This window comes from Lepidochelys kempii, chromosome 4, assembly GCF_965140285.1.
Source record: "Lepidochelys kempii isolate rLepKem1 chromosome 4, rLepKem1.hap1, whole genome shotgun sequence".
Classification (NCBI taxonomy): Eukaryota; Metazoa; Chordata; order Testudines; family Cheloniidae; genus Lepidochelys; species Lepidochelys kempii.
Window position 1 is genome coordinate 116,402,178 of NC_136383.1, and position 16,641 is coordinate 116,418,818.

General features: G+C 45.0%; 2 protein-coding genes across 9 annotated transcripts in view; one reads left to right on the forward strand and one right to left on the reverse strand.

The window, feature by feature from the left end:
* The window catches only part of EVC2 (EvC ciliary complex subunit 2), a 165,676-nt gene extending 161,271 nt beyond the window's left edge, over window positions 1-4,405 (reverse strand). For 3 of the 6 annotated variants that reach the window (XM_073342532.2, XM_073342529.2, XM_073342527.2), the window contains exon 1: window positions 3,305-4,404. In XM_073342532.2, the coding sequence (XP_073198633.2) occupies window positions 3,305-3,646 (342 nt within the window). In that variant the 5' untranslated portion in view covers window positions 3,647-4,404. Of the gene's footprint in view, window positions 1-3,304 lie in introns of all 6 variants that reach the window. The other 3 variants (XM_073342533.2, XM_073342530.2, XM_073342528.2) reach the window with 2 other exon arrangements.
* The window catches only part of EVC (EvC ciliary complex subunit 1), an 80,250-nt gene continuing 67,302 nt past the window's right edge, over window positions 3,694-16,641 (forward strand). The window contains exons 1-3 of one of the 3 annotated variants that reach the window (XM_073342536.2): window positions 3,694-4,303; window positions 11,348-11,476; window positions 16,149-16,232. In XM_073342536.2, the coding sequence (XP_073198637.1) occupies window positions 4,115-4,303; window positions 11,348-11,476; window positions 16,149-16,232 (402 nt within the window). In that variant the 5' untranslated portion in view covers window positions 3,694-4,114. The remainder of the gene's footprint in view (window positions 4,304-11,347; window positions 11,477-16,148; window positions 16,233-16,641) is intronic. The other 2 variants (XM_073342535.2, XM_073342534.2) reach the window with 2 other exon arrangements.

Sequence of the window (16,641 nt, forward strand, 5' to 3'; positions counted from 1 at the left end):
CTTGCAGCACCCTTGTGGTATGTGATTTCCTCATATGTAATCATTGATTCCCCCTCGGCAAATGACAGTTTGCTCAGAACTGAGTGGTTAGATTTAGAGTGGACGCTAATGTATTGAGGATCTAAATTGTAAGAATAAATCAAAATAGGAAACATGAAGACTTAAATAAAACTTACTCGCATCACTGCATACAGAACAGAATTTCAGCTCTCAGACTATTTACCCCTCCCCCATTACCAGAGCAAATGGAAGAGTGCACACAAATTAAAATCTGACAGCCTCACAGAGGATGGGTTGAGGTGACTCTTGATGTAGGTAATACGATCCTACTTTCCAGAAGAATAAACTGATGCACAGATACTAAGTCTGACAATGGCCTTGTCTGCACTAGGAAATTCACCCAGTGCTAGAGCTGACTATGTCCATAGGAAGGGACTGTAGAAGAAGTTCCCCACCGGAGCTACCACCATGTAGCTGGGAGTCCTGGTGCAGACAAGGTGCCACCAGCCTCTATTATCATCAGATTTAAAGACCTGTCTACACAGCAAAAGCTGTGCATGGGCTTGTCTGTTCAACTTGAAACCAGCTAGCATGGGTAACAACAGAAGTGAAGAGAGCATAGCACAGGCTTCAGAATGGACAAGTCAGCCAAGCATGCACCAAAAGTCCATGCCAGACTTGCACTACCCGGCCTGAAGCCTGGCTGTACTGCCTTCACTGCTATCACTACCTGGGCTAGCTGGATTCAAGCTACCTCACAGCTAACCTGTGCACAGCTTTTCCTGTGTAGACTCAACCTAAGTGCCAGTGGTAAAAGACGACACACCAAGTATTTTTCTGTCCTTGTTGATGAAGCTAAAGACGCACCAAAAAAAGAACAACTGTGTCTCCTTTTATGCTTCTGTGGAAAAAGGAACCATTCAGGAAAGAGCTCCGGGAGGCTGCTTCCACGTGGAAAATCTAAATGCTGAATCTGTCTCAAAAACGATTATTGAAAAACTACAGCATTTGAGGCTGGATATTAATTACATTTTTGCCCAGTGCTACGATGGAGCTTCTGTGCTGAGTGGACATTTAAAAGACGTACAAGCTCAAATTCAGGAAAGGATTACACATGCCTTTTATGGGAAATGCTGTCCTCACAGGCTTAATCTTGTGTCTGCAATGACATGTTTCAGCATCACCCAGTGTCAGAGACTCTTTACATTTGCTCAGGCACTGTACATCTTCTTTAGCAGTAATTACAAGTATTGGGAACCGTTTGTTAAGACACAGCAGGACCTAGGCCAGAAGGTACCTGAACTAGGTAGATTATATGAAACTCGCTGTGACTCCATCTGGAAAATGCATGCATAATTGGCACTGTAGTGGAAATACTGGAAGCCACTTCAGTTCAGAGAGCTGATGGACCATCAGTTAGTATTGCAAAGGGCTTGATGGCAAAGATAAAGAGCTATTACTTTCTGTTGAGGCTCTTGGTTTTGGAAAGATTATTCAAGATTTTGCACAGGGCTTCAGAAGAACTGCAAAATGAAAACTTGAATCTATCAAGTACCATGGAATTAGTAGCAAACAATGTTGCTGCTCTTCAATAAATGATAACATCTGAAAGTAAATGGAAGGAGATGTGTGATGAAGCTGAAATCATTGCCAAAGAACTTGAAATTGATATTCCAGGTCTGACAATTGCAACTGCTGAGCACAGCAATACAAAAACGGCAAGAAGACCTAACAAAATATCCTCCAAGCTGGCCTTGGTTTTTGTTTATAGTACACGGGGTCAGTCATCGACACATGATGTTCCCAAGAGCACTCAAGAACCCATAAAATCTGATTTCTACTATCCTATTCTGGACAGAATTCTTGCTGAGCTTGATAGACGATTCACCTCCAACTCCAGTTTGCTTTCTGCAGTAATTGCTTGTGACCCAAAGAATGAAAATTTTCTTGATTATGAGAAACTGAAAATAACTGCAGATCACTATGGATGACAGGCACCAATTTTATGGCGATCTGGATGCAGAATCAAAGTTGCCAAGAAGCACATTGCACCAACAATCTGAGTTCAATTTCTGAATTCCGGAACGTTCTCAATGACTTACCAAGGGGTTACCAGTCTTTGCTGTCTACTGTAGATTATTGTGTTGAGCCTTCCAATTTCTACAGCATCAAAAGAGAGGTACTTCTCTGTGCTCAAGAGAGTTAAGGACTACTTAAGATCCACAATGGGAGATGGGCATGTAAGAGACTTGGTAATTTTAGCCTGTCAATGTGAAGCTTCAGAACACCTGGATTTTGCCAAGATGAGACCATGGCATTATCCATTGTTTTGGCTCCTATCTGGAGTGTGTGTTTGTTTTCAATAATTTACCTTTAAACATTCCTGGAACAAATTACCTGTCTCATTCTCCTCTTCGCAATTTGGAACACAAGACATTTACAAAACAACAGTTGCAGGCATAAGCAGATTTTATTGACTTTTATTTCTGTCTACTAAAGATAGTGTACAAGCTATGTTGCTGATATCTGTGTTAAGGCTTCAAAGCGGATACCTCAAGGCTTGGGATTATCTTGCAGTATTATCTTTGGATTGTTCTAAATTTACATATAAATTTAACACATGGCTTTAATGGCTGTCTGTATATATTTTTTTCGTTCTTTGCACAGAATTTAGATACACTGCTCCTGTCCGCTAATTTCTATGTTATGTGTTTAAAAAAAAAAAAAAGCCTAGAGTTTTCAAGTGCCTATGTAGTCCCTGGAATCATGGTTAAAGTTGCCCCACCCCCTTAATTTGTGCCAGGGATTGCCAGGGCACCAGCACCTCTAGGCTTGGCAGTTCATTGCCCCAGTACCTCTGGGCTTGCTGCATCAGTTATGAAAATTAAAAAATTGCTTGAGTCCCAGTACCAAATTGCTTGGGCCTTGGCACCTCTTTCATGACAAATTAAGCACTACCCCTGCCCCCAAATCTGAAATGGTGCCCCAATACCAAGGGCCTAATTTTTAGAAATGCCAAGCAAGTTCTCAGTATCTCTGAAAATCAGATCTGAAGTAGGCTAACGTTGGGCACCCCAGGTTAGTGGATGCCTTTGAGCATTTGGACCTTTCACGTCTCGACAATTCAGCTTCCTCATTTGATAAAATGGGGCTCAACGCCTCTGCCCTAGGTAGGGGCGAGGTTAGATTCGCTACGGCCGCGGGACTAGGGTGCGCTGGGAGGGCAAAGCGGTATCAGATCACCCGCAGCCCTTTGCATCTCCCCAGGCAGGAGCTCACACGCCTCGGCGAAGCGTCCTCTTACCTGGGCTGCCTTCTGGCGGCACCGTCCGCCGCTCGGGAGGCGGGGAGCCCGGCCGCGGGCTGACTCCTCGGGGGAAGGAAACCGCGAGCCAGCGGCAAGGACCACCGAGACCTCGCGCCCGGCCCCGAGAGGAGGGGGATCTCCGTGCACCGGGCGGCTGGCGGGCAAACGCTGCCTCCCAGCGACGTCTTTGCAATGGGGAGGATGCTGCCCGAGGCGAGGGGTGTCTGCAGCCGGGGAGGCCCGGGCTGGGAGCAGCAGCAGCAGCACTCGCACAAACCAGCCGGCTGCCAGCAGAGCCAGCGGCGGGGAGCGGAGCCCCCCTGGAGCCGCTGCTCGCATGAGACAGGCGCGGGAGGGGAGGGGGGGGGAAGCAGCCGCCGTCGCCGCAAGGCCCCGGGCGCAGGAGCCCCCCAGTGGAGCGCGGCTGCCGCGGCCGAGTTACTGGCCCGGAGAAAGTTTCTTTCCAGGGGGTCCGGCTCCAAACCAGGCCGAGCTGCCGAGGCGCCGAGCCACAGATCTGGCGCAATCGACTTCAGCCGCGATCGCTCCCCTCCCGGCCCGGGGAGGGGTTGGCGGGCCGGTCCCGAGCGCAGATTCCCCTTCCCCCAGGCCCTGCTGGAGGCCCTGGTCCCCAGCCGCGAACCTCGGCCCGCAGGGAGAGGGCTGGGAGCCGGGATGCCCTGGGCTCGCCAAACGGGAGCTGCCCAGCAGCCGAGCTCGCTGCGCTGCTCTGGGTCCTAGCCCGGGGCCCCTCCCCCGTCCCAAGCGGAGTTGGTGCCCCCCCGAGCTCTCTGTGCGGGCTCGCTCATGGCCTCTGCGGCTGGCGAGGCGCTGCCAGGGCCCTGCCGAGGGGAGGTCGGGCTGCAGTTCTGGGTGGAATCCTTGCAGCTGGTTCCCGGCTTGCTGGCTCCCGCTGTGCTGCTGGGGGTCGCCTTGGGCGTCGGCGCCGCGCTCCTGCTGTGTTTCTATGTGATCGGGCCTCTTCTGCAAAACAAGGTACGCGTTGCTGGATGGGATCTTTGCAGTAGAAGGTTTTGGCTTCGGGCGGATTGAGTGGGTTTGGGTCTATACTCTTGGTCCTACCTGATCCTGCCAGCCTTGGCCTCCGCCTTCCAAATTGGAGTACAACAAACTGTCAGGCCACTCTTCTTGCTCTAAAAAAACCCAAACCAGTGTCTGATGCACAACAGCAACACAGGACACCGGGTCTGTCACCTCCTGAATCAAGCCTGCTTTGGGCCTCTAACTCTCCAAATTGTAATGGGTACACAGAGAATAGGTGTAAATGCTTCTATTGTATCACACATTCTGGTGCAACAGCATTGCAACCACACAGCTGACACCTGGATTCTACTGGATCTAGCTGGCAGCACAAGAAAATCTGCACCCAACCACAATAATGCTTCAAAATCCCAGGTCTGACACATAGGCCCTGCTGGATGCAGCCAGTTTTTGGCCCTCACTACTCAACTTCCTTTACTTAAATAGAGAACAAACCTAGGTGCTCCTATTGCTCAAACACATTTCTAATCAATGCATCCAGCCAGTTGTTGTCCCCAATTGTCCAAATTCCACTCGCTGTATACAAAGCATCTTTAGCCTGCCTGCTGCACCTTAAAACTCCAGACTGACTCTGGCATGCCCCAGAGCAGAAATGCCACAAAACTTGGATTCAGCATTGGGATCCTTTTGGACCCCACTGAGTTTTGTGCACCGCCCCAGAAATTACACTGGCAGAATTAAGGATAAGTGTACTTTTCTATCACTCTTTAAAACACTGACACATTCTGGTACAAGAAAGTGGCAAAAACTCTGATTTGATCTAGGCAAAGGGTTCTCACAACCAATTTTTTGGTGGCCTCAGAGCAGTGGTGGGCAACCTGCGGCCCTCCAGGGTAATCTGCTGGCCAGCCACCAGACTATTTGTTTACATTTGCACAGCTGCCCGCAGCTCCCAGTGGCTGCCATTCGCCGTTCCTGGCCGATGGGAGCTACGGGAAGCAACTCTTGCTGGTGGCCACTCTGACAGTTTTTCCTAAAATACTTAGGAAAACATTAGGAAAAATAAATAAATAAATATGCATATATACATGTCCAAATCATTGTAATTTATCATACAGGGGTTTGGGGTTGGTTTTTTTTTTTTTTGCAAACTCAATAATAAAAATAGTGTACAGTTGTCTCTGTTCTTTACTGGACTTAAACAGAATAGAAACAAAAATAAGGTGCTTTGCAAGTTCTTTGTTGTTGTTTCTTTAGGTTTGTTTGGTTTGTTTTTTTGTTTTGTTTTTTTGGACTTGCTAGCTAGTAAGTCTGCTGTTGTGAAAAGTGATATTTGTATGTTTGTTAATATCATTTTTCACAGAAGCAGGCTTGCTAGCTAGCTGGGAGGCAGTGAAAAGTGATATTAACAAACATACAAATATCACTTTTCACAGCAGATTTACTCAGTCCCAGCAAACTGGGGGACAAATTAAGCCCTGGATTGGGAAATGAGTGGGTGGGGAGGCAGCGGGGACCAGGGGTGATGGAACAGGGGCTGGAGCAGGAAGTGGGGGCCAGCAGCGATGGGAGGGGTGTTGAAGTGAGCCCGGGGCTGAAGCCCAGGGGCCAGGCTGGAGCCCGAAACCCTGTGGCCGGGGACCAGGACAAGAGTACACAGCAGTGGCCGGGGGGGCGAGCCAAGGAACAGTGCCCAAGCCCCATGGCTGGATCCTGGGTCCTGCGGCTGGAGCCTGGGATGGAGGAGGCAGTGCGGGCCAGGGATGACAGGCAGAGGGTCATGAGCCTATGGTCAGAGCCCAATACCCCATGGCCAGATCCTGGGGCCCCGCAGCTGAACCCCAGGGGACAAAGCCTGCTGCCGCACAGCCAAAGCTCAGAGCCAGAGGACATAGCGGGGGCTGGGGTGATGGAGGGGTACGAGCCTGGGGCCAGAGCCTGGAGCCAAAGCCTGAAGCCCACAGCCAAATCCTGGGGTCCCATGGCCGGAGCCGGAGCTGCGTGGCCGGAGATGGAGCCTGCTGCTGTGCGGCCAAAGCCCAGAGCCGGAGAAGAGGCAGCGGGGGCCAGCAGTGATGGAGGGAGTGGTGAGCCCAGGGTCAGAGCCCACTGCCACATAGCTGGAGCCTCAAGCCTCATCACCGGAGCCTGCTGTCCACCACCCCAGGGCTGAAGCCAGAAGCCCGAGCCCCACTGTCTGCAGGAAGGTGGGGAACTCACATTGGCTGCCTGCTCCTCTGCCAATTTGGGCTCCAGAGCGGGGCAGGGCCCAACTGCTGCTTCACCGCCCCTCCACCCTCTTCCATCCCCGCCCAGGAGGCCTTTGCTGCTCATTTGACAAACGCTGATCTGGGCAATTTTTCACTCCTCAGTTTTACCATCTATATTTAATACAGATGCAGCTTCTTCTAGTCCACCACAATAACGCCAGTTACCAGATATCATGGGGCAACAACACTGCAAGAGCCACTGTGAGCAACTGAACTTAGCTAGGTCAAGCTGGGTTTTGGCACTGAGCATCTGAATTAGAACATTATCATGCTATCAAATCGGAGTTTTCACTTATAACAACGGGATACCTTTTGGGACCCCATATGTCAGTAACATTACTTATGAGATAAGATAAGCACCTGGATGAAAAGCAGCTATCTCAAACTCAGTCTGTAAAACAGAGGTAGGAATTAGGTTGTAGTTAAAGGACCTGTGCAGGTCTGACTCCATCACCCATTGAAGATGTATTTACTCTATTTGTCAAGAAGGGGCACAGCCTGCGGTTCCTTTGAGACTTTTTGCTTGCTCCTAGACACCAAAAAGCAGCGGCCCAGAAGTGCCATTTTCCAATTTCACCTCGATTGGAAAATGTGCCCTTTCTTAACTACTGCAAACTACCCATTCTGGTCCACATATGCACCTTTCCACTACACTCCGTCAGGGTGTTCTCTACTACATTGTACTCCAGGATGTTCAGGTACTACAGAGATGAGGGCTGTAAAAGTATCTAGACAGAATGTGTGTGTGTGGGGAGGGGACTCAAGCTGAAGGCCATACAAACATTTCAGATGGCCTGACAACAGCCAGCTTATTGGGATATTTAGACAGACATGAGGACATCACACCAGTTTTCTACATTTTCTGCTGGCTCCCTATCCAATAGTGGATCTTCATCAAGAGCCTGTTTCTAGCAGATGAAGCCCTCAATCGACTGGAGCCAGTCTGTATCCAAGTGTCTCTTTCTCTGTCACCCACCTCAGCAGCCCCAATCAACAGGAGTGATAAGGCTGACAGAGTCTCAAGTGAAACTCTTGGTAGCCTAACATTCTCAGCTACAGACTCTCAACTATCCAACTTCTAATATAGATGCATGCATTTAAACTGATTTAATCCTTGCTTAAATGAATTTAGCTTCATTTGGTAATGTACTGACACAAGCTGGGATTTAAGCAAGGATTAAACTCATTTAAGTAGGTGTGTGTTAGGAGTTTTGCACCAGTTTAGTTGTTGCTCTGCAGACGCTATACACACGAGAGAGACCTGTTTAATTAGATTAATTTAAAATCGATTTAGCTAATCCGCTGAAACTTTTCTTGTACGGACATGGCCTCTGGCTTTTCACTTTAGGGCACAACGGAAGACTTGCCTGGTTTGCAGATGTCTTCCTGAGATAACATTGACCACAGAATAGCCGTCAATGTCTTCTCCCGGAAACAAGAACAATTCCACTTACAAAGCAGCAAAATGAATGGAAGAATGGAGAGAACTCTCCCTTTTAAACTGAGACTATGCACCTAGATCCCATGGTGTTTTAGAAATATAGAAGTAGAATAATAATGAGGCATATTGTCTACATTTTACAACTTGCTTGGGGTGAAACTGTTATGTAGTGTTTTCCAAAGCACATGCTCTTTCTGATGTTTAACATGTACTTCTCTGATTTTAGTCCTCTTTGGAGAGCTATGTACATTTTCATCATCTTTTAAAAAGTAACCCTGGTTGTTCCTTGCTCTTTATCACAAATGTTTCTTGAGACTCCAGCATTATTTACATTGTATATATCCATAGAATTATTTATACTACACCAGGTTATTTTCAGAGAACAGCATTATTGATTTTTTTTGCATCAGACTTAGACCTTTATAATATTGAGTTAATTTAATGTAACAGTGATTGGCACTTACAGAGTTGGAGGATCCAGTGCCATGCAGAGTGTTCTCTCTGCAGTCAGTGGGTGGTTTGTTATTCTTTAGCCACACCTCTTTTACAACGATAACTAACCCACTCCACACACACACAGAACAAGACTGATCATAATTAGGCCTGGTGGGAGAGAAGAATACTTGTGTAGCCATCTGCTTTCAAGAGGAAGATATGAAACTCTGCTTGAAGCCATGCTTTTGCCTGCTAATGGATGCACTTCAGGTACGAGATCAATGCATCCTATAGAGGTGGAAGCTTCTCTGAGTCAATACCTCAATTTTTATATTGTTGTCACACTTGGCTCAGTATAGCAAAGTACAAATGTTATCCTTTTGCTGTCTTCACCTGTCTAGTCATTCCGATACTGTGGTCATAAGGTATGAGTATTTAAAAAGAAGTCATTATTGCCAGTGCCTTCCAGCAGTGTTCTGTTCTTCTGTAATATCCTCCAGTCAGTTTTACCCTGTACCTGCAAACTTCCTTGTTGAGATAGAGCTTGTCCAGTCACAAGATTCTGGTAGATTAGCTTGATGAGGCACTACCGGGATTGTTCTTAGATCTTATTTTATTCAACATCTTTATTAGTGATCTATAAGAAGAGGTGAAATGGCATGTTAACTACATTCATAATACATTGGGAGGACAAAAAGCAATGGAAAGGAGGGAGCTAATGGGGTGATAAATGTGGGAAGGAACTAAAGAGATTCAACTTGGAAAAATGCAAGTATTCACTGGGGATAAATAATCCAAGTTATAGGTGTTCAGTGGGAAAGAAATGCTTGTGAATAGTATTGGTGAGAAATACTATGGCTGAAAGTGGGCCGCAAACTGTGAACTTGCAAGGATATATGAGACAAGAAAAGCAAATGCCTCTTTTGGGCTACATGTGCAAGAACATCTTGTCACCGTACTAGGAAGATGAAAGCTTTTTTTTTTTTTAAACTATCTCGCACTGATAAAATTGTATATAGAATATGAGGTACCGTTCTGGACACCTCTAGTGTCTGAGAGATGGCGGGAGGGAAGTCGGTGGAAAACAACAAAAATGATTGGGATAAGTAGGGGCTGGAGGGATTGAATAATATGGAAAGGTACTAAAAGAACTAATTACATTCTATATTGTGCGACCAGTCAACTACTAAAAGGAGAGTTTAAGTTTCTATAACAAGACTGGACTGAGAGGTGAAAAGTGGCATTGGCAATATCTTTTCAACAGCTCAACAAACAGCCAGTAAAATGGAGACATGCGGCAGGAGATGGAAATGAAGTCACTGTAGGTACTTTGAAGGGCATTTGCAGGGGCTGCAGAGCCCCTCTTCTTCTTTCCGCCCCCCAAAAAGCATTGAACCATCATGTTTCCCTAAACTGAGTACTGTTGCGGTTCAAATACAAGACAGGACAAGCTTTAAGCAAGCAAGCAGGCTGGTCTGCCGACGGGTTGCTCCGCCTGTCAGCTTTTCCACCCTCTCCTTTATTTCTCTCTCTCTCCCCCCGCACATTACATACTCCAACAGATAAAAGGAATACACTGGCTTTGTATAATATTCTTATTTACCAATTTCTATCTACCGCATTCCTTGCTCTCGGGCCTTGAGCCCAGTCCTGGGAGGCTTCCCACGGTTCAGGTCATCTGGGCGAGATTCCAAGGTTCATGCCCTTGAGAGGAGCCGTGTGTGCACTGCTCCTACACAACACTCCGGGTGTGCCCTGAATGTTGCCAAGTGCATGAACCTTGCATGAATGCTACATGAGTACCATATTATCACATTCTGTATAGGTTCTTATACCATGCTCACCTCCGTAGTATCTGAATGCCTTCCTGTTAAAGTTTATTATGCCATATGTCAAGTGTGGTTTGTTCTCTCATCTTCTCTGCAGGGAAAAAGTGCATACAGTGGAGGTTTTGGTGCGTGGTTTTGTTTAATATATATGTTGCTATATGATTGTAAGAGAAGTCAGGTCAAAGAAATGCACCTTACACTTGGAGTGGAAGTTGGTGATGGTCCTTAGCTCCCCCAGATATCCTTTCCCTAGTCTCAGATTCTCCCCTCCCCCCTTCAGAAAGTTCTGTCACCTGCATCAATGGGATTTACCCTTATTAAAAAACATTTCACTGAGAAGCAGCATGGAACAATGGTCCTCATCCAAGAGCTTTAGGTGATCTTTTGGATATCCTAGACCCACATCACTGAGTGCCTTCAAGATACAGACCAAGACCTGGAACTTGACTCATTAGTCTATGGAAGCTAGTCTGGAGAGTGGTGGACAGGTTTGATGTGAATGCAGTAGCCCGTACTACTGAGATGACACACTACAGCATTCTGTACTGGTTGGAGTTTCCTAAGCACTGATGGTTTCAAACTTGTAGCTTTTCTGACCCACCCTATACCTGGTGCATGGTCTATTCTCACTAATTTTTCCTAGTCCATTACTTGGGTCCAAAACACTGTGTGCACCTGTGTAACTTCGTCACATGAGTAGTTCCATTGCTGCTCCTCAATACTGCAGTCATTTGATGCTGTGGGGTGGGGGTGGGAAGGAGGCTTTTTGGCACTGAATGTACAATTACCAGAGTCTTTCACCTTTCCATGGGCCAAGTCTCCAGCTCTGGGGAAGGAGAGTAAATCCAATGCAGAAAGAAACTAAAACATGTTTCCTCAGTCTGTAAGCTTATTACTCATTTTCAGAAAACTGAAATAATTTGTCTAAAATAATCATTTGTACCTACTTTGTAACTTGCACAGGATATTACTATAAATAAAACAGGACCATCTAAGATGTCAGATGAATCGAGGAGGTGGTTTGAGTTGCATTTTATTTTATTTTCCTGCTTTGGGATTTCAGAAAGATGATTCCCAAAGGCTTCTGGAAAGCTTTCACTCGGATGTACACGGACATCTTGATGAAAATGTACGCTTACCCAGAAAGAAGAAAACACAAACTCGAATGTCAGAGAAGGAAATGGTGCTCGAAGTAAGAATTTATTCCTTTTGTAGACGTCTGTTTTGTCTGATATTCTAGCCTGCTTAATTAGCAGTTGATCCAAATGCTGTTGATTTCAGCAGGCTTGGGATCTGGCTCTTCAAAAGTTATGATAATTTCCATACAGATGTAATAAAGAGATTGGAAACTGAACACAGTAAATCAGAGACTCAGTGAACAAAGGAATAAGGGCCCTGAACCGATAATCTGTTGATACCTGGAAATATGATTTCACTTACATTTACCTGGAACAATTTAACAGTCTTTACTCAGGCAAAATTCCCATTCAAATCCACTGGAATTATTTCCCACTCTACCATCATATTACAAATTTGAGGGTAGCAGCCAATATTCCCACTTCTTTCCCACAACTACCTTGCCAGCACCCAGCAAATTTGGGTATTTCCTGTGAAGCATTTTCTTCTGACTTTATTAGAATTCACAGCTGAAGAGGAGCCTGTAATCTAATTGCACAAATCCACTAAACTAGGGAAGTTTACTATAAAAGATTGAGAACCACTGGACTAGAGCATCAAGTCTTTAATCCACATAGGTCTTCCAGGAGGTACATCAACTCATCTAGATATTTGCCTAGTTTTATAACAGGCTATATAAAAAGCACTAACAAAGTCAGTACAAACTAAGATTTCATGTAGACAATGACTTGTTTATACTGCTCTATATACTATGTGCTGAAATGTAAGTACAATATTTATATGTCAATCGATTTATTTTATAATTATATGGTAAAAATGAGAAAGGAAGCAATTTTTCAGTGACAGTGTGCTGTGCCACTTTTGTATTTTATGTCTGATTTTGTAAGCAAATAGTTTTTAAGTGAGGTGAAACTTGGGGTATGCAAGACAAATCAGCCTCCTAAAAGTGATACTGTAGTCTGGAAAGGTTGAGAACCACTGCTCTTGCCCTTACTTAGGCAAGACTCCCATGGAACTCACTAGGACTCTTTCTTGAGTAAGAACTGCAGGACTGAGGCAAAAATATCCAGCTTCTGTGTAAAATGGATCACAAAACTGCTATGTTAAGGTTCCACTCAGTTTGTTTAGATACTGGGAGTTGGATTCTTAGGGTTCAGTCCTGCTCTACTGCAATCCTATTGTTCCATGTATTTTAGCTGACCTGTTTCTGTGCATGTGGGTACAGGTTTGCTCATTCATTTTTTAAGTGACAGGCTTTGAATATGAAGGGCAGGTCAACTTTTATCATGCTACAGAGTGTTTACTTCATAACCCTTTAAAAGAAAACTATACTGATGAGATTCTTTCTCTGGCTCGTATGGCAGAGTTGTTTCTGGAATACATCGAATTTATCTTTACATTAAGTGGAAGAATATAATGTCAATGGTCATATAAGGTCAATACACTCCCTCCCAAGCAGTGGTGTGGGTAAGACATTGAGCTGAACAAATTTTGACATCTGAAGAGTATCTGGGGAGTATTTGGAAGTTTGGAAGCTTAGGCAGCTAAGCTTGTGGGGGGGTGGGGTGGTAATCTGTGTGGAATATGGGGGTAGTTAAGGCAGATTACACATATGCTCAGTTTGCCTCATTTTACCCCAACCCATTCAGCAAATCCAACTTGCCTTAGCTCCCCTGCAATCTCCACAAATTTAGCTATGTCTTCTAGCCCTCCACCTACCCTCCTCAGACTTCCATACATGGGCAGCAGTCTCTCCAGTGACAAATGAAGACAGAGTGCAGGGTCAAATGAACAACCCTGTTGAAACACCAGAGCTGGCAGCTGGGACTAGAGGACTATCAGGGAGCAAGGAACCCCCTCCAGAGACAATTGAGAACAGGGAGAGCAGAAATTCAACAACTCACAACCAAAAATTCAAAAGGTTTGGGTTTTTTGAAGAGGTCTGATTGAGCCTCCCTTTCTGCTAGGGCCCACGTTTTTCCCCACTCACAGGATGCTCTGGTGGGGTTACTGCAGCTCCATGATCGTGGGAGATACAGAGGCCAGGGTCTGCAGGTGACTGGTCGATGGGAGAGGAGCTAATTTTACACCCCCTTCTGCAGCTCCATAGGACCCAGTAGTTACTAAGATGTTCATATGGCTGTCTGTAGGATTGACAGACTGGTCTGGAGCACCCCCGTAGTGGTACCAGGGGCTTATGTACTCCAACTTAGTCACGAGTTGATCCACTATTGCAAAACCCACAAAATGTGTAAAGGAATCAAAGGAATTACTTTGATGATCTCAGTTCACTGCCTTTCATTTAAAACTGAGTTGGCTGCGTTCCACACAGTAAAGGGAGTCAGGAATGCAACTGTTTTAAAAATGTGTAGTTAAACTGTGCTCCTCATTCTGCCTATAAAAAATAAGTTATGCTCACCCACAGCATGTCGGTCCTGTCTAGCTGGCCCAGTCATTAGCTTGCAAATGGAAGTAGGTACAAGCATTTTAACTAGCCAGTACTTGTTATAGACACTTTAAATGTACTGTAAAGTTCTGATGGGAAATGAATTCTCATTTCAGATGTGTCCAAGATAGATGACAAATTTATGGCTGAATGGCTGAGTGTTCTTGGACTAGTCGTGAACAGAAAATATTTTCTATTCATATCAATGATTAGTTTTTCCTTTGGGGGAAAGTCATGGAATATTAGGGTTGGAAGAGACCTCATGAGGTCATCTAGTCCAATCCCCTGCTCAAAGCAGGACCAACAACCACTAAATCATCCCCACCAGGGCTTTGTCAAGCCAGGCATTAAAAACCTCTAAGGATGGAGATTCCACCACTTCCCTAGGTAACCCATTCCAGTGCTTCACCACCTTCCTACTGAAATAGTGTTTCCTAATATCCAACCTAGACCTCCCCCACTGCAACTTGAGGCCATTGCTTCTTGTTCTGTCATTTGCCACCACTGAGAACAGCCTAGCTCCATCCTCTTTGGAACCGCCCCCCCCTTCAGGTAGTTGAAAGCAGCTATCAAATCCCCCCTCAGTCGTCTCTTCTGCAGACTAAATAACCCCAGTTCCCTCAGCCTCTCCTTGTAAGTCATGTGCCCCAGTCTTGTACAAATACTTTGGCATGTACATAGCTTCATGCATAGCAGTAGTCCCATTGAAGGGCAGAATCAGGCCCTTAACTACAGTAATTTCTATAGTAGACATGTCACAAATATGAGAGCACTTCTGTAACACATTTAGGGCTAGTCTACATTGGCAAAGCTAAAGCTCTGTCACAGCAGTGCTTTAACGTGGCCCGTGTGGTCTCCCAGCGCTCTAAACAAAACCACCTCCACCAGAGACGCGGCTCCCAGCGCTGGGGCACTGCCTTTACAGCGCTGAAACTTGCTGCTCTCAGGGGGGTGTTTTTTCACACCCCCTGAGCAAGAAAGTTGCAGCACTGTGAATTGCCAGCGTAGACAAGCCCTTCGTGTATAGCCTTGTTATTTGAAGGGTGTTTCACCCCTCTCTGCCTAACCACTTCTTAAACAAAGCCAATCTGTTCCTATTACTGCTGACAAAAGGTGTTCAAAGGTTAAGCCACCAAGTCATTAACTAGCATAGATGAAAAATGTGCTTGGTTAGGTTAGTACTTATCCATTGCAATCGTCTCCTACACCATGCATATATGCATATAAATCAGTGGGACTACTCAGTGTGAGCAGGGGTATGACTGTCTAGCTGCCTGGCCCTCTACGTCTTGCACTTGTTGTTGAAACAAAAAATAAAGTTTGGAAGTGAAACTGACATTATGTGCAGCCACAATGCATGACCCATTTTGATTTTCTCTGCTCATTTCAGTGTTTGTTGTTGGGCTCCCTTAGTGCCTTGCCATTTCTTACAAAAATCCTGGAACTAGCAACTGCATACATTTCAGCAAACCAGATTGTTCCATTAGTAATACAAGAAATGCAAGAGTTAAAAACCCTCCTAAAACTTTGTTTGAAACAGTCTCAGTTATTGTATGTAGCCCACATTCCCAGTGTACTTTGTGTAACCCAAAGCTGATCACCACACTGCAGCTATGTGTGAAGAAGAAATGAACTAAAAAGCAAGAACAGGAAGTCTGACTGGCTGTAATTTGCAGCCAACAGGCTGAACAGAATATATTATCTATAAAAAGTCCTTTTGAAAGAACCTCTGTCTTTTCTCGGGGCATAGTTAAGGGTTTTCCAGTATTTATATTTTAAGTCATTCTTAAAAAATTACTTAATTTAGTTTTATTTCATCTATTGTTTCTGTATTTAAATTCAAAATTCCTAGTCAGACCATGGTAGCCTATCCTCAGGCATCTCCATTAGCCATATATATTAAAGTAATTTCAAAATCTCATAGGAAAACTGGATTTCTCTTTCACTGGGGGGGGGGGGGGGCGGGGAAGAGAAGGAAAATGAGCTATGGTCTATCATCACTTGCTGGAGCAAAGTTCTTTTTTTGGAGATGGAGCTGTGGTAATAAACTTCCAAAACAATTACAAAACCATAGAAGGTTCTCCTCTTCTTTGGGCTTCATGCTCTGACCTGGACCATGAGAAGACGGTTTGTGTCAGAGTGTAAGTCCAAAAACAATCTGTGATCAATAAAATTCCTAAGCTGTCCAACCAAAAGGGCTGCATGGAACTTCTGCTAAAGATCTAATCATAGCTGCTGTTCTTACTTAAGCTTACAGTACTTTTCTGTTGTTTCCATACAGGGAAATGAGTCGTCTTTGAACAGTAACATCACAGCATTTGCATTAAAAGCAAAAGTCGTCTATCCAATCAATCAAAAATTTAGGGTAAGAGTTTAGACTGTTTGTGAAAAGAAGTGACAATCATTCTGTGACTGTAAATTGTAGAGTGGGAAACACTGGAAGAAATTTACTATTAAGCCTCTTACCTTACAGTGGGTTTTTTATTTATAGCAAATTGATACAGGCCTTATCCTATGTGGTGCTAGCTGTCCTCAACTGGGAGGGAAATCTTCAGCACTTCACATGGGCCTGATCCAGTTTCCACTCTAGTCAACTGGAAGTTTTCCATTGACTTTGGCCCAAGAGACATTTAGCACTTTGCAAGATCTGTCCCTTAAACAGGCAATATGTTCATAATTTAATAGAAAAACATATTTCCCAGTTAAAAACATAAGTTCTGAATAGACATTTTGTTGTATACAGTATTGCAAAAAATTGTGAAAGTATCCAGTAC